Genomic DNA, 26,977 nt, shown 5'->3' on the forward strand with positions numbered 1-26,977 from the left:
GTCCTGTGTAAAAGAAGAATTTAATCATGTTGATCCATGCAACGTATGTGGAGGATGTCAGACTATACTCTCCAAAATACACTGGACGTAAAACGTAATCTATGTATTATCAAAAACATAGTTTTAGATGTCCTAGAGATTGTCGTTGTGCATTTTACCGAATGACAATTAAAAAGAAAACATCCATATTAGATCGTGATGACAGGGACCAGGGAGTTATCGCTTCGATCGTCGAGAGAAACTCGCACATATACACATTGTGACCCGGCTGTACATACAGTTATCTTCATTGACATATTTCCACAGAAATGCAGGGTATCAATTCGTTTGTACCTCAGAGACAAAGCACCCCTGTTGTATGTATTGTGTAACGTAAGGAATATACGATACACTACATTCCATCTGACAATTACTCTTGTCTGGCGCACCTTTCCGTGGTTTGTCCCACACCATCTAAACAGACTCTAGTAGATGTTTTGTTCCTTAAGACTTTGGGGTCAGTAGTTCTCTGAAGATTACAAGACAAGCCAGACCTAATACCTTGTGGTATGTCTTCAATGTTAGTATTTGTAGAGTATACGTGCGAAACTGTTGCGCCCAGAGGGCAGTGTTCGCTTAGCACATGCCTTATGAAAAGGTACAGATATAGGGATTGTTAGCAGGCATTGTCCACTGTGAAACAGGGTATGCAATTGGGTCACAAGCCTATTTCGCAGATCCTATTCTATAGCAAGAAGATTAACCTTTAAATCCACCGGCCTGCTTCTGTGCATAGGCTTCGTTCCAGATACGGATACGACATTCAGAATACGTAAGCCAGGTAGCAGTACTTTTCAGAAATACTGTATATGTTTCGGCTTATAGAGTGTCGAGATACACGTAAAATTGTTTAAGGAAGCCGTCATTTTGTTAGGGGCTGGCTTACCATCTCGATCAGTTGAGCGTCTCCGTTGTCATGGTAATTGCCGCCATCTTTTTACACCCAAGAGGTCAAACACTACAAACTTCCATGGACTACCTGTTAGGTCGTTACTATGACAAGTCCCACCCGTTTCCAATAGGAATCGACACTGTAACTGTTATAAATCCATAACAATATAATATGTTGCACTATCATAATCTAAAATCTAAATATCATATTTTCACAGGAACTCTTTGGTACTGTCTACATCCTTGGGTCATTCTTTTCAAGCAGGTGGCATTTTCTTCCCCCTTTGTGTTCCTTTCGCCCGTGGTAGTTGAGCCTGCAGTATTGTCTGGGCCTGTTCCTTTTGGCCACGACATGCCATAGCTGACCTCACCTGAAGAAATCAAAACATGTGCCAGTCACTAACAACAATAGGACAACTCCATTCACACACGTTAATGTTTTGTACGGCCTTCAAATCCACTTTGGTCAGGCGAAAACCTCATTTGTTTGTCATCACTTTAAAACACACATTGTGACTTTGGGGACAATGGGGTTCTCGTTTCATTTCTTTAACAGAAAGGTCAAAATGGTAGGTGTTACCTGTTTCTACACATTGGCATTCATGCTTTATGATAACTGGTTAACAAAGTAACGTTGATTACAAAGAAATACATGTACAGCATTGATAAAGTATCAGGCTCCATTGTTTCCATATATAAATCAAAGTCTTAAAAAACTAAAATCATAGGATCATTCTGGAGAAAAAGTCAGTCATATTTAGCATTCACCGGGATGATAATACATTTTTGTCTTTAACTCTGCATTTTGCAACTTAAATGCAGATAGACTACGCACACACAAGCATCAAAGAAATCTTTCAGAAGATAAAATCCTGTTTTGAACAAAAATAAGGGATCCGGCACATAACAATGGGTGCGCAGCAATTCAGCTATGCAGGCAGACACAGTGAATGCCTCTGACACAAAGAATGTCATATGGGCACCATGGTCTGCATTAGGACAAAGATAACACACAGGACACAGGACTGAATGAACCTGTACAGGACATGCTGGCTGCAAAAAATCAAAAGATACTGCCTCCCCAAAACATTACCGACAAGCACATAGAATTCCTGTCTTTCAAATGAATTTTTGCGGCAAGTTGACTGGACATGCTATGCAGAGAGGCAGCCATGTATTAAGTTGAAACTGAGACGTTCTTTCTGCCGAGGTTAGAAAGCGTGAAAAGGTGCCGAGATGCAGGTGAGACGTGTGCAGATTCCCGCCAAATTTCGGTCCATGGTACATGCAGGTTCAGTCTAGTGTGAGATGACCGTTAGTTAAGAGAGAGAGAGCAGGCAGGACTCAGGTCATAGCAGCCAGGGTAGGGGGAGAACATCACGCACAGGTATGTCAATGTGCAAGTGACTGATACTATATGGCATATACCAGTTCATCTTTTCCATATCATATGAACTATAAATAACTTCAGCTATGTATTACAGAAAGTTTTTTGCTTATCAATACTAACTTTAATCAGTTGTGTTAAAGCTGTGTTAGAATGTAGACCATATTTTCAAAATGTGAGGACAATGATGATACAGGTATAGGACATTGGTGAAATGAGTCTAAAGTAATAAGCAAATATATTTTATTGATAAAACAAGAATCAGGGCTTAAGGCAATCTGACATTCTTGATGGAGTTTGTCAGGATTTTAACCTTGTGATTTTGTAGCACATGCAAAACCTTGAGGCAAAGGTATGAAGAAAGGTATCCTGGTAGGTCAGGTGAGGATTTAACATCTGTCAATAGGTGTTAGCTAATGTGCACACCTGAAATACACCTGTGCATGACTGCTGCCCATGGCATGTAGGCATAGACAGTAACATGAGATATCTTACTTCTAACTCACACCCAGGTTTAGACAGGAAACTGAAGGGTACAATGTTGTAAATGAGGCAAACTTGTGATCACAGACTTCTTTGTACAATTGACATGATTCTTAGCTGAAGCTTGCATCATAAGATAAAAAAATAAATTTTTCCAAATATACATGTATTCTATGAGATACTTTAGTATAGGCTTTTAAATTTCTTGTCGGAACATAATACTAAGTAGGAATTACATGTCTTGTACTCAACTTCTGAAAGGTATTAAACATCTTCAAAGACTCTCCTTTGTCCTCTCCTAGATGATGCCCTCATTGTAACTGAATAAATAGATTATAATTAAGCCAACATGTAACTACCACTTGTAATGTTCTTATAACATAGACAGTATGGATTAATTGTAATGTACCATCTGCCAAGTAGACAACACACCTGTAAGGTGAGTCCGTGTCAGGTAAGGGATGTTTGCACAGGTAACATGGCGTCTCTGGGTGAAACTGACATGTTTTCATAGGAGGGAAAGAAAAACAACAGAACCATTGATACCAACTTAGCTTTTATTCCACAAGGAAAAAGAGATCCCATTTGCAATATGTTCTGTCAACATGCTTCAGTTACTTTTAGGGAAAACCAACATTTGCCAAAAGCGTAATTAATACTGAATGATGTTTGTGCAATGGAGGAGGGAACGGTGGACAGGAGGTGAATTGAGATAAATGTTCACGACATACGTTGGGAGGAGAAAATGAAAAGGGCAAAGAAAATGAGTGAGTTCCTGTCAAACAAGTAGAATAAATAAAAATGGATTACAAGACATTAGGCATGTTATCAATGACAAACAAGATCATAATGGAATCAGCCATCATGTGCTGAGAGTTTTTAGTAAAGGGCTTCGATGTTGCCAGTGTTGCAATACCTGTTCTCCTTAACTATATTATATGGCAGCAGCAAACAAACTTACCCCCACAAAAGACAAGTTTTACAAAGAATTGAGTGGTTGATTTCTTGAATTGATTCTCTTTTGGTGGTTAGACCTTGCCCTCTAAAGGAACCATATTTAAAGAAAAACAGAAATGAGACAATTTGCTAAGGATTGAAACCTCACCACTCCCTAGCAGATTTCTTCCAAATTGCAGTCTACAAGAGTGTAAACTCCAATGGACATAAACATGATAAAGGCAGTCCATAACTCTAAGTCAAGTGTGGGGGGACAAGACATGTACTAAAACCTGAGATACAGTTCACCCTGGTTTAATGAGAAATTTCACTGCATTTTCCCACCTGCAAAATATAACAACACCTGAATTCATTCAAGTAAAACTGCCCAAATTGTGAGAATGCTTTTTTACAAATGTTGACTAAGTGAAAAGAACAGATGTTCAAGATAGGGTTATGACTATCACCATGGTAACTGATCCTCTGTTACTTTTAAGTAGTCGTGCCTTAGGCAATAATGAATAAAGATTTCCCTTTTCTGTGTAAAGAGCATTATGTGTGTTGGTTTGGGTGTATCTAATGTTTACTTTTTTGTCCAAGAGGTGATAAAGCTATCTAATTGCCTCTAAGGTCCTCTAACCCAGAAAACATCTGGGGTGATGGGGAAAGTATCAGGAGCAAATGGACTGACCGGCCTAGGAGGTTACATGTAAATATCACAGACTTAACTACATATTACCCTTGCCTGGATACTTAACTCAAATCACACAGTTGATTTAACATTCTTTTGTTGTAATTATGAGCAACAACATCCAGTTGTTGTATTGGTTGGTAACATACCTGGCCAAATTCTGCTAGCAAACCAGCTCATCCATTGTGGCTAATGTAAAAATAAAATTATCTTTCCCAGAAATCTACCAACAATTTTCTTACCTAGTATGTCGGATACCCAAAGAAATGTGTGTGTTACCTGGGGGCATCCTGGCGCTGAGTTTGTGTATACTAGTAATCATAGGACTGGCTAATTTCAAATCACGATGTGTCACGAAACATCTTCAAGTCAGTAGGAAATGGTCAACTATTGTATCCCCAAGTTGAGATAGCGATCTATATGAAGACAATGATATGGGAGGGGCTTCTGAGGTGTGAAACACTTTTTCTTGGGAAATAGGGGACAATGTTGTTGATCTTATTCCTGCAGCTTAACTTGATGTTTCATCGTGTTGCTCAAAAGACAGATGAAAGTCCTTCAATTTGTTCAAAGAAAAGTTCAAAGTTTTACAACTTAGCCAATGGTTCCATAAATAGCATCATAATACAGGTATATCAAGAGTTAATTATCATGATCTTGTTTGCGTCACCAGGCTTATGGGATTTCACACCTTTTAATAGACTGAGACAAAACAGGCATACTTCTGGGATTACAGACAAATTACAGACATCAGACCTTCAGGACACTTTTGCTGGAAAAGGTTCTCTCCAGCATAAGATGATGGTTAGCCCAGTAAGCTGCTAGCTTTACATCTAATTCAAAGGACTTTTGGGAAAGGGTACAAACAAACATGACAAGGGCAAAACCTTCTCCAAAGGTAGGGCTTTCTCAAACTTATTTTTGTTGTTGTCTCGTTACTTTGGGTTCCAATAACCTTACATCCAGACTTTGCCAGTCCTGGTAGTCTTATCTATCTTATAAGTACATCTTTGATGGCAAAGATAATTTCTAACACTAACTGTGTTACTAATACATTTAGTGCTGACTACCAAATAGTACCTATTTGGAAGATGTGTATTGTGACTACTATGATATTGAATCTTCACCTCTATGAACCCTGTACAGCAATTGATTTGATAGCATGGTCTACAAACAATACAAAATTTCACAGACAACCAAATAGCCAAGGTGGTTTTATATTACTAGACGCTTGGAATAGGGCAGGATTCCTGACATTGTATCATCTCTAAAGGTACTAAGTTACTACTAACCAATACTGTAAACCTAAAGGCTTATCGTGCCACATAAGAGCCCCCTTACTGCATACATTGGCACTGCATCCCCACTGAAACATGACTGCAGCACTTTGAGCATACATGTTCTGTGTGTGTACTATGACACTCATTATTCTGATAGAGCAGTGCCTATCATATTTGAAAGCAAATCAAGTTTGACTGAATTCTGCTAATCTCAAATGTATATGCAAATACACAGCATTTTCTGTCAGTTGCCCCATCTGCTGTTTTCTTCACAACTTTTCATCCTTTAATTTTGTGGTGCCTCACTTGGTTATGCAGAGCAAAATATTGAAACTAGCACATATTTTTCTTCTCTTTACAATTTCTAAATACATATACAGTACATGCTTATAAAATACAGTGAATGCGCTGTCTGTACAAGACCACACATGAAATTGGTAAACAACTGAAATCGCAAAATCCTATATTAAGTAGCGGCTAGCAACACAACATACACAAGCAGTCAAATGAATCTTAAATAAAAAGTGACCATGACATCATTACTAACACAGTATTAATTCTGCAGTAGGAAAAATGAAGTGTTCACACTTCACAGTTGAATCATTATTGTGTTAGGCAGACAGAAGACAAAACAAGCATTTTTGCGGCAGTTTCAAGTTTGCCGTGAAGAGGTTACCATGAAAACCGAGAAGATGAAACCACAGCAAACTTAAATGCATTTATATTATTATGTTTCAAAATATCAGTCTTTGGAATGAACAAGAAATATTCCCCAAAAATCTGACCCTAGCTTTTATCATGAGGACAGTCTAATCAGCAGCCCCAGCTCTGTTTGCTTACATAAAAGGTAATAGAACAGAATGAAAGGCGACATTTGAAACCGAGAGGGAAGCCAAGCTTCTGTGCCAGATCAGTGCTTGAATAGTGCTGGAGTGTTAGATCAGCCTTGTGTTGTACTCCAGATGCATTAAGCGCTAACAGTTTTATTTTCCCATGAAAAATTTGTTTCTTTTTCGACAAAACAGGACACACATCTAGGTAATAGTCAGGTACATGCCAGCTGGTAAATGATGAATGAGGTAATAAGAACACATCTCCCACTCATTCATTTCTAGGTTGTGTGTTCACTGTGGGTTGTGTACATTATCATTTTGTCACTTGCAATTAGTCTGCAGGCATGAATTTGCATCAAAGGTTATTATCGTAATAAAATTGAAGAATTGAGTATGGGTTTCAAGTGTGGGATTTGACTCCCACCTGTATCTTTATGTTCTTGCAGTATTCCTAACAATATAATATTGTCAAAAATAGCACATTCTGAGGCCAAATGAAAGATTTAACACTTAGCATACACAGGATGAACAAAGAAGGAGCGCAATGTATGGCACTCCAAGAAAATAATGACAAGAAAAGGAGCAATCCCATCTTTATGCAGCATTTCTTTGATTTTCTTTTTAGAAGCTTTATTTCCATTCAAGTAAAAGGTTTTAGAAATACTTTGACAATAACTTGACAATGGAAAAGCGATAATAACAATCAGCAGAAATAAATTAGATTAGTAAAATTAGATTTTCAAGATTATGCAGAGCTGCATGTAAGCATGCAGGCACAGCGCGGGCTCCAAAAAATAATCAGTTTAAACATGAGGGGAATCGTTATATACATATGAAAATGTCAGCTGTTGTTCGTGGCAGTTTTCGTTCTCGTTTCGGCAGGTGATTCAACATGTTTCCCTTCACGCTGTATGCAAATATTGACCGTCCCAACCAATCACAAATGTTCCCGTTGGTGGTACAAAAAAAACGCAAAACATCTGACACAAGGGCCCGATCAAGATAGGGGCTAATTCTCCCTGACATTTGATCCCCCCTCTGACATCTTGTTTCAGTCCGTTTGCAAATATTGACATACATGGCTGGCATTGGGTACATTTAGCGTGGGCCAACGGCAGTCATGTATGCAGGGCCTGGGTACACAGAGCCAACACTCACGGCTCACGGGGCATGACATACTGGGGACGCCACACCTGAATCCAACATGGCGGGCTGACTCAGGTATGCAGCATTAGCTCTGTCTCTCCTCTAGCTTCTTGTATGTATGACTAAACTTTCATGGCTTGGTCAGGTTGCTTGGTGTTACTTCACGCTTGTAGAACAATGCCTCTTATTGTGAGGAACTGGTTTGCGAATTTTAGGAGTCTGCCGGTAAAAAACACCTGTTGAACAAACATCCTGTTGGACTAAATATTTTTGATATGAGGTATACTGGGAATCAGTCATAGGGAACTGTATTGTCTGCAGCCTTACAGAGTCATTGGCATATCTAAGTGTTGTGATCATACTGCTGTGATATGGACACATTTAACTCTTGTAAGGATATAAAAACTCAACATGTTACAATAGAGTTGAGGGCAATGATGCTCGCATGTGATATATGGCAAGATAGTTTTCTGTTAGGTAGAGATGTTTTACCATGAGGAAAACCTTACAAGTAAGCAAATCTTGTCTTCTTTAGACTTCAGATTTAGCTCAATCTGAGACACAATGCATGAACAACTCCATTAATGACTGGGCGTGTCCATGAAAATTGGTATCAACACATTAACAGCTGTGTCCATAGAGGGGAGACAGTAACAGGAGATTATGTGATTTAGTTCCTGTCCAGGCAGAACTGGAATTGAGACAATGGCTGTTGAAACCTTCTAAATCAGGAACAACTTCCCATTATGCCAAATTACATACTGATGTTAGATAAAGTAAGAAAATGTTAAAGGTCTATAAGAAAAACTACCCATTGTTAACGTTTTTGTTTAATTCCTTTCCGACATTTCTTGCAAAATTGCCAGGATCCATGCTTTTATTCTTCACAATGCTTTACAGTTTATTACGGACCGTGTTATAAATAGCAGTGAAGATTTGATCTACAGTAATTTGATATTGCAGGATATTAACCAGTGGTTGCATCCACATTGAGTGGAATGTTGGCAAGCAGTTTCTACCTCTCCAAATCCTTCCTCTGAACAAAGGGAAGGGCAGGTAATGCATCTCCCTGACAACAAGAATGTGTGCATAGCAGAGATACCTGGGTTGCCAGGATGGCTGAGAATGTTACAGGTTGAGGACAGTGTTTACTAGCATAAAAAGTGGGACCCCTCAGCAGAGGGTCTACACAAACAATAAGAATATAACATGGCTTGTATATTGATATCGTAATCCTCCAAGAGATGTGGAGAGAAAAGGGGAAATCTCCTCTTCCTCATCAGTAATGTTGATAAAGGTGCTTGTATCAAATGGAAGTGCCAATGACAACCGTCCCAGCTGCAGTTACAGTTCTCAGGAAGATAAAGTAACCAAGAAACCAATATGACTTGGAAACTAATTGCTCTGATCAACCAAACAGGATCTTCCCATGCAATTAGCCATTGTTTATTATCATGCCATTTACTTTCATTCCACTGAAAGTACACGGTGTTCACATATTTGCTCAACAGCCACTGACCTTTACCAATGCACAGCTTAACCTTTAGGTTTCTTCACTATAACTTCCCTGGAAATACAAATTTGGTGCCAAAGGGGGACATCAATCCCTTGAGTGTATGATACTTTAAGCTTTGCAGTTTATAATGAACAAAAGTGGACAAGGTATGGATGAGTTCTGAACATGTTTTTATCATTGGTTCTGGCAGAAATGGGGTCTAAGCATCATGAACATCTCTCTGCATAAAACCATAATGTGTGTGTGTGTAATAGCAGTGTCCTGTAGAAGCTGCTATGGCCAACAGGTGTCAGGTTCCAGCAGGTTTCCCGCCAATCCTGATCACTACACGTGCCATGTAGACAGGTTGGCTGAGACTGGCACACCCTAATGGCTCTTCCTGCCGTGCCCCATTCAAGAGGCTGCCTCTTTTTCTGGTTGTTCTTTTGGCAGAGATGAGCCTTTTCAAAAAACCCACAATGATTTATTGATAAGCCCAACAAAACACCACATTATCAAAACAGAATGACCACAGCAAAAATTCAAATTGTAAGGCTGCACATGTTACCTGATCCTGTTTTGCCAACAAGTAAAAGACTAAGTCTGTGCACAAAAAACACCAGGCTACTCAGAAAGCATTATGTACTATGCACACAATGAAATGTGTAATTTATGTTACCTTTTTAACATGTAATGCAGTGAAATTGAGTCTGCCCCTTCTCATTGCCATTTAGAAATACATGGAATGCTTGTGTGGCGTACATAGAAGCAGGTGGTTTGGAATACCACGTGCAAACAGATGGAGATGTCTTACGTCAATGCCTAAATCTTTCCGCTTGCTTCATCCCATGATGTGACCATATTGTTACATCAACCCCTAAATAACCGGTAATATGCTGTAACGTCGTAAAACAAACAATGGGACTCCATTAGGACAGAGTCTACCATTTGGATGCCTTTTCGGTGTCGGACTTGCTATAATTGGCACTCTATGAAGGTGAGCGTTTGCCACAGGTTCTTACATTGAATGGTGTAAGCCATGTGTGCAGAGCCTGCACAAACAACGCCAAAGCTCTAACACTGGGTCCTCCCATGTTTTGTTGGCAAGGGGGAAACTGAAAAAAAAGCTTTCAATAATAGTATTAGTTCAACACATAAGCATCACTAGCAGAATAGTATTTTCATTTTACAAGATTCTTTCACCAATGCATTGACTTGGTTAACAGTTGAACATAAATCCAAACATTTTGTCACATTTCGTCTCTCATCTCGCCCCCCTAGAATATGACCAATGGGTCTGTCCTAGCTTTGTAGGTTTTACTCAAATGTCACTTGTTAGCCAAGCCATAGCGTCATCAGCAGCCCCAAGCCATACCTGCAACAGGCAGACATATCTGGGCACACAGGCATTATAGAAGGTTGGTGGTTTACAGTCATGAAGTTGAAAATTGGCTTAAGACTTTCATGTATATAGCTTACATTTGAAGGCATATTTGCATTTTCTGATGATTTCCTGGTGCAAAAAGAGAGCAGGGTACAATGCAGCGACTCAGGTGTTTAGGACTTGTACAACATACGCAGTGTTTTGCGTCATTGATGTAGTGGCAGTAATTATTAACTTCTCCCTAATGGACAGGTTTAGTATATTGATTTCCTCCTTGAGCAAACCAAAATGGTATTATTTCAACCCTTGTCGTTTCCAAATGCCAAGCAGATGTAGTAATACCAAATTCAACAGCGTGGCTTATCCAAAGCGCCGCAGCATCCTCTTGCTGTAAAGGTCACTCTGTTTATCTGAGACGTAGTTTTCACATAAAATGGGGATAATTTTCCAGCGGTGGCGAGATGCTGCTTTGTTAAAGAAACAGAGCCGAGTCTTGAATGGAAATGGCTCAAGTACAGTCCTGTATGCACAGCGAAGACAAACACTGGAGGACCTCTTACACTGGCTTTGGTTCACTTGTATAGCGTTGCTGTTCTAGGAACACAGTGCTCGGCGCATCAGAAGCAGGATAATACACCTGAAAATCATGTCTGCCGTTACCATGTCAGTTGGCATATCAATCTTTGTGACAATTCTCTTCCCGTCTGTGGTGAAAGGAATTGTGTTTTTCTTGCTCTAACAAGAGAAATGCTTTGTAGAGTCATGTAAGCATGACCTGGGCAAATACCACGACAAGCCTTACCCCAGCTGGGGTTACCTTCTCAGGTAACGGTCCTACCTCTGCGCCTTGCCAAGAACCGATTCTTCCAGTCATTTCATCACAACACCTGGAAAAACAATAAGCAAAACAATGTTATCAGTTTGACAGACTCAATTTCTGCATTCAGTGTTCCATCATTCAGTGTTCCATAACATATTTCTGCCTTTGATTTGCACATTACAAGTATTCGGTGGTTCTACTATCAATGAGCGTCAATACCTTTTGCACTATTGCCAGTGCCATTGACAAATTCTTGTGGTGGGCATGGCAGCAACATTCTTCCATGTCCTTTGTCTTCATCACGTACCACCTGTTACAGGCCCTTCGTTCACAACAGAAACTTTCATGCCTCTCTCTTTCAAGGTTAACAGTGCAGTTTGTGTTCTAATGTTTCCCATGTCTGGATGTCGACAGCAGGCAACTTTAAGTGTACGCTGAATCAGATGCTCCCAAGTCTCTTTTCTTATTTGTAGCCCCATTCATCAAATCTCTCCTTCATGTACAAGGAGCTTCTCTTATAATCTACAAGAGTTTAGTACCAAGGAAGTTAATCTCGCTCAGTCTTAAGAGGCATGGGAGCATAACTCAAGAAACTGGGTCTAGACTAAGTGTGGATGAATATTTTACCAAACACTAGTGTGACTGTTAGGTGCACATTATGAGCGCTCAAGGACTGCAATTAATCGTCTGAAAAATAAGAAAACAGATTTTGGGTGTGGCTCCGAAGTATCAGGTTCAAGCTTCTTCAAGCACTGTAGGGTGTTTAGTTGCAGACTTTGACACTGGAGAAGTCAAATGCAATGAAATTGTTTCTCAAAAACCTGAATTTAACACAGAACTTCTCATCCAAAAGGGTTTGATAGGTTCTGTAGGTCCAAATGTCCTCGGTCAAACAGTATCTGCAGCATGCATAACGGCTTGGCAGGATTATGCCACACCCTGACAGCAGAACCGTTTGACTGACGGAGATTGACATGCAAATTCCTCACAAAACAAAAGCTTCCAACCTGTTCAAATATCTTATCTGCAAATTACAAATCAGTCAAATATTTGAGTATCATGAGTAAGCTTTTGCACTCTGTTGTTTCCATGTTTCTGCAGACAATGAGAAAAATATTGATGATAAGGAAGAATCAAACCATGTTATTAAAGGAAATAGCTGCAAATATTTTGTAAAGGATGGGTTGTGCATGAATTCCCACATTTATGATTTATGGCTTCCTCATCCTGTTGATTTTATCTAAATACTTAATCAGCTGGGACTGACAAAAACCCCATGAATCAACTATTGTTCCCTTTTAACAAAGCTCTATATCTTTCTATTGGCTTAGACTATCAGAGTTCTGAACCCTGATGTGCATTACTGGAAGGGTGTACAACTCTCATGGAGAAATTTGCATGCTGATTTTTTAAGGACACACCTTCTTGAGAATTTAAAAGCCTTATAGTAATACACTTCTTGAAGCAATGAGCAAATCTTATCACCTTGACCCAACTTAATGATAAATAGCTACGAACTGTAAAAGTACAGAACTAGAGAGCTGTTTTATGTAGAGGTTTACCACTTGATACAACGCAGATTCAAAACAAGAGTCTTGTGAATATGTGGGTCATTATACGAGGACTCAGCCATACTGCATATTGAATAGATAAGTACACTTTATCATTGTACAGTAAGTAGCAAGGTCAAAATCTAGCTCAATGGAAGGCAAAAGAACTTCCTTCAATAGGCATAATTGCAGTTAAGTGGTGGTGTTCCTGTGCACTTAATGCACACGGATAGAATTACCAATTAATTGGAAATAATGGATAACAGGAACCATCCACATCTCTTGTTTCCAAACAAGTGGTTGATATGACAAGACATTAGTAAGACCATCTTTTGATATACCTTCATGTCACCATCATGTTAAGTCTATGTTACAGAAGTAAAGATGGTTATCGGGCCAAATTTCCTTTGCCTACAAGGTTGCTACCAGCTCAGGTTTCTGTGCCAAAGTGTGCTTCATTGCGACAAAGGATTCGTTTCAGGGGTTAATGCATCCCCCCTGTACATGAGACACATCAGCTTGCAAATGTCTGTCTTAATCACCTTATGTTACTTTGTAGGTGTGGGGAAAATGTGTTATAATATGTATACATTGTATAACTAGATTAAATTGCAACTGACAGAAACTACTGAATTTAGCTTCAATCAACCAACAGTAACAAAACGTTCTGCTGGTGACTGAATTAAGAAATCCAACTCAACATTACAAGGCTTAGCAATTATTTTGACAAACTGAAAAGCATGGCTTGTCAATTCAGAATGTCTTGTTTTTTATACACTTTAGGATACCCTTTGTCCACAATCTCTTTGGTATTTTCTTTATTCATGAAATCATTTCTCGGCATGGTACTAGTAGGTAGAACAACCTGTTGATTTTACCTATTGGGACACATTCATTCAGTGACATTTTTAACAGAACCGGTTATTCCCTGTTTTCTTGCAGAGATCGTACAGTCCTGGTGTCTACCAACAGCTCTCCTACAGTCCTGATGGCTCGGGTGCATTTACAAGGAGCTTTGTCAAGTACCAGCCACAGCGACCAGATATCATCTCACATTTGCCTCCTCTGGATGCTCCACAGGTGAGCTGCATATCTTTTCCTCCTCCTATCTATAGGCCACAAACCTGACAGGCCAAGCTGACAGAATTAGGTAGAATTAATCATTTCTGTCAGCATTTCTATATTTTGATCTCCAGTATGAATTTCTCTAATCATCTACACTATGTAGGAATCCCTTATGCAGGAGTGCTCCCTATATCATAATATATGATCTTTTTCTTTAAAACCAAACAGGCATGCAGGTCATTTGCACAGTGGCAATGCTGAAAATATTGAAAACATACTGTCTAACATATTAGGCACATTATATGAGAGTGATCTCATCACCATTATCCAACATTTACTTAAAACAACATAAATAGTAGATGAGGTAGCACAAGGAACGTGCATTTGTAAATCAAACTATGATCTTCAGAAAACAGCTGTATTTTCTTTGGCCATTGTGTGGGACTGAATGGGAAAAACCCACAGAAAAAACAGCATGCATGCCTGCCTGCCAGCAAGCATATTTGCTATAGATACAAAGCCAGCTGTTTAACTGGGCCGTCCCTCAATTATGTTCACAAATATGCCTTTATACATGATCACCCTAGAGAGCTTAGTTTGAACAGACAACTCTTACACTCTTTGATGGACTGTTACACAGTTGACTGAGGGGGAAAAGTGAAAATATCCAGTCCATTGATGAAAGGAAACTGACAATGTATGGAGCAAGTATTAGTAGTAGTATCATGTTGTCTGGCATATAGCCCATTATCAATTACTGTATTGCATAAAAGATTTGTGCATTTCAAATGGATTTCAAGAAATTCATATGGTGGAAAACATCTAAGTATCACCTAGCTATAGGAAAGTACAGTGCAATGTCAGGTTGTTGAGAAAACACTGAAGTGAAAGACAGAGTATATGGTTATTCTTACATGGCAAATGTTCCTTTAATACATGTTTGTATGCCACTTTTTTTTTACAGAGAGCATTACTAACACTTCTTTTTTTCCTCAGGGGACACTAAGTGACCGGCCAAAGATTGTCCAGACTGGTGCGCGGACCAAAGCTGCACCACAGAAGGAAGAGAGATATTTCAGACATGTTAGGTAAGTGCATCTCATCATCTTATTGTACTATCTAATGGTTCGATCTATTAATATTTTGAAAATCAACAATATGGTGTCTCATCTTCTTCATATGTCAAGCTATGTACACAATCTGAACTGATTTGCTTTCCTTCTTGATTGATACAGTGTCTGTACAAGATATAACGTTACAATGTTTGAAAATATAATGTTCTTTACTTTCTGCAGTGACTCCATTGCAAACAATTACAGCCCCACGGCAAGAGACCTCACAACCTCAGCCATTTATGAGCTGTACAAGCATCTCGGTAAGTAAATTTGATACACTATCTAAAGAAGGTTAGACAGACATTCTGACATGTTATTTCAGTAACAAGATTTGTATCAGGATGACATCAGAAGAGTATTCATGACTGAAAGACTATTGTTTTCCACGGTATTCAACCCCTTTTAACATGATAAAGTACTTTCTAGTATAGTTTACAACATGAAGTAAGCCAAAATCTACCCTCTTTCACAAGATTTGACTGCAATTTCACCAGAATCTTCAACTCACCACCTATCTTCCGCCATCTTGGATGTCAGAAAGTTTTCGGTCTGAACTACTAAGATTTAGTGGGTACACACAGGGCATAGCGCTTTTATTATTCAAATTACCATATCTATTGCCTCGTATCACCGGCAATTTATTATCTAAAATCTTTCAACCAATTTGTTACCTGAGGTTGTTTCAGTTAACTCTTGATGTTGACAGTGTGGTATGTACTATGTGGCTCGCCCCTAGTAATGGACTGGTCCAAAAAGTAAATTGGAAACAAATGCCAAGAACTGGTCAGAAGTCAGTAAAATGAAGATAACTTTTAATAGAGGACAATACATTGGGGTCCAAAACTATTTCAGGACAGGAAATCTTTGATGAGTAACAAATGAAAGAGGACGGCATTATTTTGCTGTGGCAAAGTGGAAGAAAACGTGAGACAACTGTCACATTCTCATTATTGTGACATTCTGCCTTGTAAGATTTATAACATTAAAGTAATTCGCCATTAGTGTAAACACTTAAAGTGATTATTGCTTTGCAGATGCGGAAAAGTCCTACCACACCCATAGCAAGATATCTCTGTCCCCACCACGCTCACCACAGTATGAGGGTCGCAAGGGATTCTCCCAAAGAAGAGCTGTTGGTGGCTTTGGCCAGAGGTAATTCAAACTTTGTTTTCTACACTTTTATTCAATATAGATAATTTACAGAAGTATAAAAGATGAAAATTCCATTTCTCACTATATTTTTACTTCCTTCTTATGAGATCTTATGTCACATTCAGTAGCTGCTTTCTGCTGACTAGAACATACATCTTTTTCAGGTCTAATGGAGAACCACTGTCCAAGAGTCACCCAGCCCTTGGCTTTCAAGTTCTTTCAGGAAAGGCCATGGAGGGACATAGCTATGGTACCAAAACTCATAAGTCAAAGGTTGCATCCCAAAGTCTTCCTCCTATCAATGGTAATGCCAAGGCAGAGACAGTTCTTGGTTTTAGTACAGGATTTAGCGTTCGTGAAACCAGAGTTACAGAAAGGTATGACAGGAAGGCACGGACAAAAAGCGTGGAAGGCCTTTTCCTCAACGGCTCGGCAAAGAGAAGCAGGCTGATATCTCCAACCCATAGCCCTGACTTCAGTCATTCTGTAATTGGGAACACAAATGGCCATCATTTTGACATGGATGGGCAGGGATGGGGGAGCCCAGATTTGGAACGAAACAGAAGTGGATTGTCCCCACGCAGCGAAAGAACAAAAAGAACACTCTCCCAGGCCTCTCATAATGGAGAGGGTGGCAAGGAGCACTACTCAGGTCTGTACATCAAGACTGGTTCTAGCCAACAGCTTGTGAATCATCATGAGTCAAAGATTGCATTGAAGGATGAGGACAAGGAAAATGGTGGCACAATAGGGGATGGACAGAGTTTCATGGAGAGTCCAAGATTACAAAATGGGCTCAACGGGAACCAGTCTTCTTCACCAAACAGCCCTCGTAATGAAGCAAACAGCCAGGAGCCTACACTGAGGTACAATCTACTGAAATGATTTTTTGTTATTGTCTGGAACAGTGTTTGTGAGAACTAGAGAAAAGTCCCCCCACTGCTACGTTTCCTGCAGTTTGGCTACATCCTCCAAAGTTGCTAGCTTGATTCAAATATCCTTCCTTGAGGAATAAATTTAGTTTATCTCAATACACTGATTTTTGCATCTTCTTCCAGGCCAACCACCCAGGAGTCTACCAGAAGTAAGGGGGTGACTGGTGAAGACACAACAGACGATGACACAGTCCAGAGGGAGTATGATGAAGAAACACTTGCAGTTTTGGGCATCATCTTCCCTCCTTCTACCTTCCCCACCATTGGGCTATCCAGGCCAAGCAGTCCTGAAGAAAAGGACTTGGACAGGTGTGTGATTCAACAAGTTTCTTCATATCTTCCCAGATTGTGTTGCTTTCTGTTAAGCAGCCTTTTTTTAAAGATTTTGTATAGAGGTTTTTAGATTGTTCTGGATAGGACTTTTTGAGATGTTACCTGCAAGAAAACAATTTGGATGGGACCTTTTTTTACAGATACACAAGTCTGATTGACAATGCCATCAACCCAGACATGGTAGCACCACTAAGTGAGGAGTGCATACAGAACACATACAGCTACATCCCACAGGATCTACGGGAGGCCCAGGCTGAGACACTCAGGCTGGTAACAGAGGTAGGATGACTGAAGAAGTGGTTAACATAGCTTTCAGCACCAAGGACAAAACATGGTGCTTATGATTTCTACCAGTATGGCTCTTGATTTACATAAAATTAGTTAATTTGCATTTTGACATTCATGTTACACCTTGCAAGAAGATGAACTGTTCTAAACATAAGCATCAGATATTTACAAACATATATGATACCAAATTACCACTTCAAATAAAAAGACTTGAAGTCCTCATTTGACATCTGGTTTAAGTAAAGATTATAGTAAATGAACATCAGTTACAAGAAAAAGTCCTGTAATCCAAAGTGCTTATCATAATCCCAACATTGTGTATTGAGCTGCATCACCCATCACCCTCATCTATTGCATGTAACGTTATAGGAAGCAGATGAGGATTACCACAGACATGTGCAGAAGGCTATACTGGACTATGTCCTACTGGAGCAAACAGAACAGAGCAGACTGGGAATCAGACTTCCTCCTAAGGTAATGAAAGTCCTGATTCACTGTATTCATTTTCCTCTATCATTTCTCTTCTCTCTCTCATGGACTGTTCACCATGTCTTCCCTCCTTTCAATTGTATACCTTTTCAAGGTAAATGTATAGTTCTTTTTCACCAATTAAGTCTTGACAGAAAGCCAAATGTCTCACAGATTGACTGAAATCTAGTTACCATCAACCTTAGAAGCTATACATTGACATCTGTGCAATTCTTGTATCAGCAATCGATAAGAATAAGTAAAGAACTAAAGGAAAAATTGTCTGTTTTCTTCAGCCGTCCAACCCTGCAGGCAGGGAGCGGTACCCGTGGCACGAGAGCGTGAATGCGGCGCGAGACTTCATGGAGAGGGAACTGTACATCACTCACCCCATCATGAGGGAGATCTTACATGTCTGGGAGACTGAGTAAGGATGTTCTACCCTTGTTCTCTAGCAATTATTTGTTTACAATTCCTCTGAGAATTCCCATAAAATGCTTTCTTTTGTTGCTTTCTTTTATTTCCAATAATGTCTTGTATGTATCCATTGAATAGTTCTGTCTTTTTGTATCCTGAAAACAGGTACTCTACCTTCCGTTTGATTGACATCCCGGGACTCCAGCAGGTGATGCCTCTAACATTGGAGGCCTTCAAAGAGCACGTAGAGACGTCCAGTAAGAAGGGTGCAGAGCTGCTACAGAGCCGATGGCTCACACAATGTGCAGAGGTCGTCACAGAACACAGAGACAGTCTGGAGGCATCCATGCCCCTGGATGAGGTCAGTTGACTTATGGCAGTACATGCTGTGCATGTTCGATGTAACGAAAATGTTTTGGTGAAGTGTTGCAGCATGAATGGCAAATTTGTATTGTCAGATTATAAGGTATTTGCAATTTCATGATCAGCTTTTTTTTGCCAAGCATACAGGTGTCTTCAATTTATTACTGCTTCACTTCCAGCAATAAGTACATATTCCTTCATACAGCTATACATCATACGAAAAATCCATACTTTCCCATACTAGGTGGCTCGGATGGATGCTATGGACCACTTCTTTGGTAGTGTGGCATCCTTGATGTCATGCCTGTTACGGAGTGCAGTCCATAAGTCTGTGTACGACCTAGTGGAACTGTTGGAGGACTATGCTGATGGGAATGCCTACAGTGGACACTACCCAGAGAAGAGACTAGGGCTGCCCACAAAGATACATCCCATCAAGATCTTCATGGTAAGAATCTGCTCATAGGCAATGAAAGACTTTTTGCTTGCATAATCCACCCTCAGAAGTTTATTTTGAAAAAATTATCTAGATGTAATTACCTACCTATCTTACCCAAAAACGTTACATTGGTGATTTGTGCTCTTGGACTGGCTGTTGAAAAGACATATTTTGACACAGCCATTGTTATCTTTTACACCAATTTCTGGCAGCATTATTTTCCAAACATTCTTCTTACCATTTCTTTTCATCTCCAGACTCCGGCAAGAGAGACAGTCACAGCATCCTTCTCCCCGTCCTTCCCAGAGGTGACCTTGGGGATCTTCTCCATGGTGGACAGCATCGTGAAGAGTGTGTTCCAGCTGTCACGGGTGGAAAACCTGCTGTTCCAGGCTGTGGAGGACCTGGACACCAAGTACATCAGTACTGTACAGCTGGAGGAGGAAACAGTCCAGGTAGCTAAAGAACGCATCAGGAAAGTCATCGACAACAACAGTCATGGGCCTCTCAGGTGAGAAACATAAATTCGTCCATCATTAGATTACATTTGATGGGCAGGAGTTTTGGATGGGACATGGGGGTAACCTTATCAATGCTTGTGTAAAGGATTTTCTGCCACATTTGAAAAGTCAATGAATTAGTGAGAAAGAGAAGGAGGTAAGAAATAGATTCCATGTTGTTTTTCTGGTTTCAGCTACCGCTCAGTGTACTGGCCCTACAAGTACCTTCTCTCCAAAGACTCTGACTCCAAGGTGCAGACCTTCATCATGAAAGGCCCACCCCTGAGGTACTATGTTCAGGAGATTGAGAAGCTGAAGACAATGGCCTGGGACCTGGGATCCTTCTCCATCTATGTACCCATGCACCTGTTTCTCCTGGACTGCACTGATCTCAACCAGGTAAGTCAGATGATGGAACAACATCAAAGACTTTTGTGAACTTTATTTTCTAACTACTGATAAACTTACGAATAGACTTTGCTGAGGACTGTATAATTGAATTCTTGTCTTACCAAGGAGGTTATAGGGACCTCCTTAGTCTTACCAATGCTTTTATATAGATGGTTTGAAAAAGTCTTTCCAGTATTTGACCAGATCTTTCATTTCATATGATTGTTTTTACCTGCGGATTCCAGTGGCTGATCCAGAGATCACGAGAACTGGGCAACATCATGATAGAACACATCATGGCCACCAGTCGCAAGTTCAACCGTAGCATCTGCCAACAGTACGATGAGATTGTCAAGACCATAACATCCCACACCGAGACCACCAAAGATCTGGTGTCCCTCCAGAGGTACAATGATGCCCTCAGGACTGGGGAACTCATGGTGCTCAGGGTATGTGCAGTTTATGTCCCATCTGCTATTACCACTAATTGGTTATATCAGTCCCTAAAAAATCAGCCTTGAGTTTTCAAACATATATCTAAATATGTCAAGAAATCTGTTCCTCTGACACAAGGTTTTGCTATTCATTCTGCATATTTTTGACAAAAATCAGTGTGTTCACTACAGCTATTTCATTGCTACCATACCAATCTACTGTCGCAGATACGCTCATTCTTGAGTCATACTCTTCTTTAAATTAAAGATGCTCATTTTTGACCTTGCTGTGGTTGTGTTTCTGTAGACAATGCTTTGATTATCTGCCTGTATTGAATTTGTACTATAGGAAAAGTTTTCATGTAAGCTTCAAGTGTTGTATGCACCCTACTTACTTCTTGCATTTGTCAGCCTTGATTTCATCCACTGCTGCACTCTGTAGATACCAATGCCTGTTTCTATTCAGAGAATAATTTTCATTTTATTTTGCTACCTGATTCCACATTCCATGATGACAGCTTGCCAATGAACGGAGCAGTGCAAAGGTTTATGTTTGTTATTTCTGCATTGTTGTGGTTTGGGAACCGGAGGAACTTACCATGGGTGAAGGTTGCCAGATTAACCCAAGTTACGTCCCCTGTACATACCCTGACATTTACGTCCCCTGTACATACCTTATGTCTATCCCATGATATTTTATAGTCTGAGTGCCATCCCGTTTGCAGAGTCTTTGCCAAGCTGGTTTAAAAAGGAAATTAGTACCCCACAAACTAGAATGACAGGGGGTTATGTGAAAATGAAGGAAAGAAACACATTATACCAGGGATATGAGCAAACCGATTTTCCATTTAATTGAAAGCCAGTACTGTTTGACCTACCAAAAGTACATGACATTGTACTTTCTGGCATTTTCACACAACTCCACCCCTACAATCCTACCTGTTCTGTCCCATGTCTGTCCAAGGTGCTGATACTGATGGCTAATGAATGGAATAAAGAGGTGAATGAGCTAACATTTGATGATAATTCAATGATGGTGCTTAGTTTATCTGGAGCTGAATTTGATGTACTGGTGGCATTTTGGAATCAGTTGATATATACGGCAAGAAGACCTGTCAAGAAACAAGGGACAAGAAACATTTGGCTGCTAACTGTATCTATAGTGTTTAAAGATCTAAAGGAAATAAACTAAAGACCTGGAACATTTTTGTTGATTAAGATAAGGCGTAAAGAAGAGATTCATGGATACTAAAGCTTTGATATTAGAGTTTTGAACATCAAAGTCACAAATGTTTTGGTCAGTAACCAACTGGAGACTCAAAGATATACTTGGACGTCTACATTTTATGTGTTAATACGATTTGTCTGGACCATTTCCCAGGAAAAACTGGACATTGCAGCAGGTAACCTGCTGTTCCTGATGGAGTATGCCTACCTGCCTAAGGATGACATCTACCTGAACCACATCACCTTCACCTGGCCTGAGAGGATCCTACCTATCATCAGAAACAGGTGGGGCTTTTGAACCAGCTTACCAAAAAGCATGCAGAATTCATAGCAAATCATTGGCCTGTTTTCAGTAATCCTACTACATATGACTAAAGCATTATGCACCGGAAACTGTCTGCCCTAAATTCAACGTCTTTAACAAAATACTTCAAGACTCCACTTTCACTGAGAAAACTTAAACGTGCAAAGGTTAAAAATGAGGTATGAAATTCTTGATGGAACATCATGACACATTCATTAGACGGGACTCCTTTCCTTTTCCTCTTGTTGTAAGATTACCTCCCTGACATGTGTTTCCTCCCCTCCCAGTGAGATGAGGCTGATAAAGGAACACGACATGGCGGTACAGAAGCTGCTGAAGTGGCAGGTGGACTTCGTCAGCAGGCTGGATGAAGTGGCCAAACAGGTGAAGGACTTCCAGAAGAAGGATCGCATGTCTGAAGCACACAACTACATGGAGCTTCTACAGGACATTGGCAGGAAACTTAGAGAGTTTCAGGAGGAGGTGAGAAGGGAGGGTTGCATATTTTGTGTTTGAAGATAAATTTTGATTTCAGGTCTCCAGGAAAACAGATGGGTGTTTGTCTGTATCTGTATAGCCGGTATAACTGCCCTTGGCGTACCACACCAGCTTTGCAGGCACCCGGCACAGCAGCGGCAGGTTGTATCACACCGAACGACCTGTCACACCTAACGTTTCACATCTAGCTTCAAGCATTCTTTAAAGCTATCCACCAGCAAAGATATATACTTAGTCATCTGTTTCCTAAATCTAAAGTACAATATGATTCATGACTTAAGAAGAACAGTATGCCACTCATCAGGCAATGATTTACTGACAGAAAAATGACAGAAAAACCTGAAGAGATTCTCCTGGAGATTTGGACCATCACCCTTTACACACAGATCAGAATAGAATGACGTATCACACATTATCCCTTCGCTGTGTCTCACTCCATCTTCTTTGATATTCCAGAAAAATGAGATCAACATGGAGGAGATCCTGCTGGAGACGGGGGCTGTCACCCCATACACACAGATCCAGGAGATCATGAAGGCCAAGGAGCCATACGACCGGCTGTGGCAGGCTGCCGTCACCTTCCACTCACAGCACGACAAGTGGATGAACGGCCCCCTACTGCAGGTCAATGCTGAGGAGGTGGATGAGGAGGTACTGTCTTTTTCTCAAAAGTTCATCAATAAAAAGTTTCCTGGCGGAGTTTATCTAGCTTTCAATATTTAATGCGTAAGTCATTAACAACATATTGTTAGCCTATAAATTGTGATCCTTGTAGATGACAAAATACTTCATTGTAATCCTGAGTAAGTATTTGCATGCCACTCAGTATCATTGGTTACCATGCACAGACATCTAAGATGTTCATTTTCACCATTTTCACCAGCAACAACATTTAAGCAACGTTTCAACCTGTGCAAGGTTAAATTATCAATTTGTCATGAAAAAATGTGAGATTTGAGTACATAAAATCTCAAAATCATTTTTGTAAGTAGTAAGTAGTAATTGATGAGCAACTTGCTTATGTTTTGATCTCCCCCTTACACAGGTTCAGAACCTCTGGCGCACCAGCTACAAGCTGACCAAGATCTTCTCCCACCCTGACTACATGGGGCCCCTCAGGGCAGCGGCCACCATCAAGGCCAAACTGGAGAAGTTCAAGATCAACATGCCACTCATCAGGGCCTTGTGCACCCCTGGTATCAAGGACAGGCACTGGGACATGATGTCTGACAGGGTAAGTCTTGAACTGCAGTTTCTTTCATGTGACTTCTGACTGTGAGAGATCTGTCCCTGGTGCTGAATGACAGACTGTTGTTGCGACATGAGCAAAGAGTAATGGAAAAAAGCCCCTTGTCTTGCCATGTTGGAGATATGAATTACTTCATGCACAATTTAATCAGTGTTAAAGGATGCGCCTTTTTTATCAAACTTGTCCAAGGAAGTTTACTGCAGTAGTTTGATCAGTTAACCTTTGAGTCCTTTAACTATAGTGAAAGTATTCATTAACTTATCATATTCAAATATGGAGGACAATAGCCTCTGTTTCTTTAAGAATACCAAATGACAATACACATGGATAATGATTCATACCCAATATCTAAATGTATCATTTTCCCCTTTGCCTCTAGGTTGGATTCAACATTGCCCCAGAGCAGGAAACGCCCCTGTCTGAGGTGCTACAGATGGGTCTGGAGAAATATGTGGAAGAACTGGCTGAGATCAGCTCACAAGCTGCCAAGGAGTATGCTCTGGAAAAGGTAAAGTCAAAACTAAAACTTCAAAAGTAGACATTTGCTTTAGTTCAAGCAGGAACTAATTCCATTTTCTTGATACTTTGATCGAGTACTTACAATGTGTCTCCCTTGTGTTGCAGGCTTTGGTGAAAATGAAGAAGGACTGGGGAAATGTTCACTTCAGCTTTGTTCAGTACAAGGACACAGGAATCCCCATCCTGGCTGCACTGGACGATGTACAGGTTCTTCTAGATGACCACATTGTCAAGACTGCCACCATGAGAGGGTCTCCCTTCATTGCTCCCTTTGAAACACAGATAAAAGAGTGGGAGAACAAACTGGTAAGTCCCTACTGTCTTTTTAAGATGAATTTGATAGTATTTGATCTTGTGTATCAGAACTTCCGATGAAATTTGATCAAATGTACTTAAGTTATACATATAGGGCAAGCTAACTTTTTTCTAAATAAATTGATGTTGCTATTTGTTCCCCAGCATCGTATGAGAGCCATCTTGGAGTCCTGGCTCCATGTCCAGGCCAGCTGGCTGTATCTGGAACCCATCTTTGGCTCAGAGGACATCCGCAGTCAGATCCCACGGGAGGGCAAGATGTTTGAAACAGTGGACAAGCACTGGTACAAAATCTCTCCTGTAATATCTCTTAAGTGGCATTAATGCCAAAGTAGTCCACCCACATGCTATAAAAGGCTGTAAGGTAACAGTTCTATGTTTAACTTAAGTAGACTGATAATGTACTGCATGAGACTCTTGATAGCTATAGATGATTGTTCAAAGCTTTTTTCAATATCCAAAAAGTTCTAGGGACAGTTTAAGCAGCTCTGTTGACTTGTCTTTGAAGGATTTACTATAAAACAGAAGCACTTTCTTTTATTGTCTGATGGGCAAATCTTTTGTCATCTGAACACTGTTTAATTCTTCTCTGCTTGCTGTGTACACAGGACAGGCATCATGTTGGAGTCAGTGAAGGACACCAATGCCCTGGTGGTGACGTCCCAGCCAGAGATGCTGGAGAAGCTGCACGAGGCTGAGTCCCTGCTGGAGGAGGTGCACAGGGGGCTCAATGAGTACCTGGAGAAAAAGAGGCTTTTCTTCCCAAGGTAGATACAGTAGAGCTGCTAGTGTTGCATAAGACCTTTTTGCAAGCTAAGAATCTGGTTACTTGTGAAAAATCTGATACTTTTGGGAGGTTGTGCTGACTTTGCCAGACTGGAATGTTTGGTTGATATCTATTTTACGCACTGTTGCACATTTATTGAAATGCTGTTAAGACTTATACAAATATGGCCATACATGTGCATACCTTTTGGATGCTATCTCTTAATGACAGCTGTTATAGGTCTCCAGCTTCAAGTGGAAAACAATATTTGAAATATTGAAATTGGAAAATTGGAAAGAATCTCTTCTTTTTCCTCCTCAGGTTTTTCTTCCTTTCAAACGATGAACTCCTTGAGATCCTGTCTGAGACTAAGGACCCCCTTCGAGTGCAGCCCCATCTGAAGAAGTGCTTTGAAGGCATTGCCCAGTTGACCTTTACCTCTGACAAGGTCATAACAGCCATGGAGTCTGCAGAGAAAGAGCAGGTGACCTTGTGTAGACAGATCATCCCTGCAGATGCCAAGGGACTGGTGGAGAAATGGCTGTACCAGGTAAAACTTACATCATCAGCTTGACACTCTTCCACACTAGTTCTAGCTTGGCATCTTATGAGGCATAGAAACCTATCAGTTTTAGAATAAGGCTAATTTAAAAAACTAGCAGATTCAAAAATAAGTGATAGAAAGTATATTTGAGTTAGATTGCTTGAAGCAAGTGTACATGTGAGATGCTGTACAGTAGAATGTAGCAAGCATAGCTGATAGATATTCCCTATTCTGCCCGTGTCCAATGGCTTTCATCCTTTGTGAATGTCTGAGCACAGTTCACATCGATGGGGGTTATTGGTCAAGAGTAAGACTTTTGGCTCCGCTGTAGGACTTAGATAGATAGATTAGAGTTGACTACAACTGTTCATGCCGTGTTGCTGAGAGACTCTATGTGGAAACCAACTGTCGAGGTTCAAAGGTCAGGGGTCGTCAGTGTGTCTGTGTGTCTACCTCGTGTTCTATGGCTTTCATCCTATGTGAATGTTATCGCACATGTTCACATTGGTGGAAGTCAAAGAAGACGTGTGTGGAAACTCACCGCTACTAACAGACTCACTGCATGAACTGCTGCAGCAAGAGGTTTCATGGTTTTCCTGACAGCTTGTGTAACAACTAACAACAACAACAACAACATCTGCATGTGGGCACTGTGGACTCATTAGAGGATGCTCACAAGTTGAACAATGGTTGGTAAGGGTTACACAGTAACTGCTGATGC

At 40.3% G+C, this 26,977-nt stretch overlaps 1 protein-coding gene and 1 long non-coding RNA gene across 7 annotated transcripts in view; one reads left to right on the top strand and one right to left on the bottom strand.

Annotated features, from left to right (window-relative positions):
- The window catches only part of LOC136435189 (dynein axonemal heavy chain 3-like), a 64,859-nt gene that overhangs the window by 11,522 nt on the left and 26,360 nt on the right, over positions 1-26,977 (top strand). For 4 of the 6 annotated variants that reach the window (XM_066428449.1, XM_066428452.1, XM_066428451.1 and 1 more), the window contains exons 2-24: positions 13,878-14,015; positions 14,997-15,088; positions 15,296-15,375; positions 16,150-16,267; positions 16,432-17,133; positions 17,326-17,511; positions 17,676-17,814; positions 18,193-18,297; positions 18,588-18,718; positions 18,874-19,069; positions 19,316-19,519; positions 19,768-20,021; positions 20,205-20,409; positions 20,646-20,849; positions 22,216-22,346; positions 22,653-22,848; positions 23,320-23,514; positions 23,909-24,097; positions 24,492-24,620; positions 24,737-24,937; positions 25,091-25,230; positions 25,555-25,713; positions 26,034-26,262. In XM_066428449.1, coding sequence (XP_066284546.1) covers positions 13,878-14,015; positions 14,997-15,088; positions 15,296-15,375; positions 16,150-16,267; positions 16,432-17,133; positions 17,326-17,511; positions 17,676-17,814; positions 18,193-18,297; positions 18,588-18,718; positions 18,874-19,069; positions 19,316-19,519; positions 19,768-20,021; positions 20,205-20,409; positions 20,646-20,849; positions 22,216-22,346; positions 22,653-22,848; positions 23,320-23,514; positions 23,909-24,097; positions 24,492-24,620; positions 24,737-24,937; positions 25,091-25,230; positions 25,555-25,713; positions 26,034-26,262 — 4,323 coding nt within the window. Of the gene's footprint in view, positions 1-13,877; positions 14,016-14,996; positions 15,089-15,295; positions 15,376-16,149; positions 16,268-16,431; positions 17,134-17,325; positions 17,512-17,675; positions 17,815-18,192; positions 18,298-18,587; positions 18,719-18,873; positions 19,070-19,315; positions 19,520-19,767; positions 20,022-20,204; positions 20,410-20,645; positions 20,850-21,352; positions 21,380-22,215; positions 22,347-22,652; positions 22,849-23,319; positions 23,515-23,908; positions 24,098-24,491; positions 24,621-24,736; positions 24,938-25,090; positions 25,231-25,554; positions 25,714-26,033; positions 26,263-26,977 lie in introns of all 6 variants that reach the window. The other 2 variants (XM_066428448.1, XM_066428450.1) reach the window with 1 other exon arrangement.
- LOC136435194 (uncharacterized) lies at positions 2-15,662 on the bottom strand. The gene is made up of 3 exons (XR_010755816.1): positions 15,624-15,662; positions 11,368-11,452; positions 2-1,301 (listed from the first exon to the last, which is right to left on the bottom strand). It is a non-coding gene; the product is annotated as an uncharacterized lncRNA (long non-coding RNA).

Source organism: Branchiostoma lanceolatum, chromosome 5 (genome assembly GCF_035083965.1).
Source record: "Branchiostoma lanceolatum isolate klBraLanc5 chromosome 5, klBraLanc5.hap2, whole genome shotgun sequence".
In the NCBI taxonomy this organism is placed as follows: domain Eukaryota; kingdom Metazoa; phylum Chordata; class Leptocardii; order Amphioxiformes; family Branchiostomatidae; genus Branchiostoma; species Branchiostoma lanceolatum.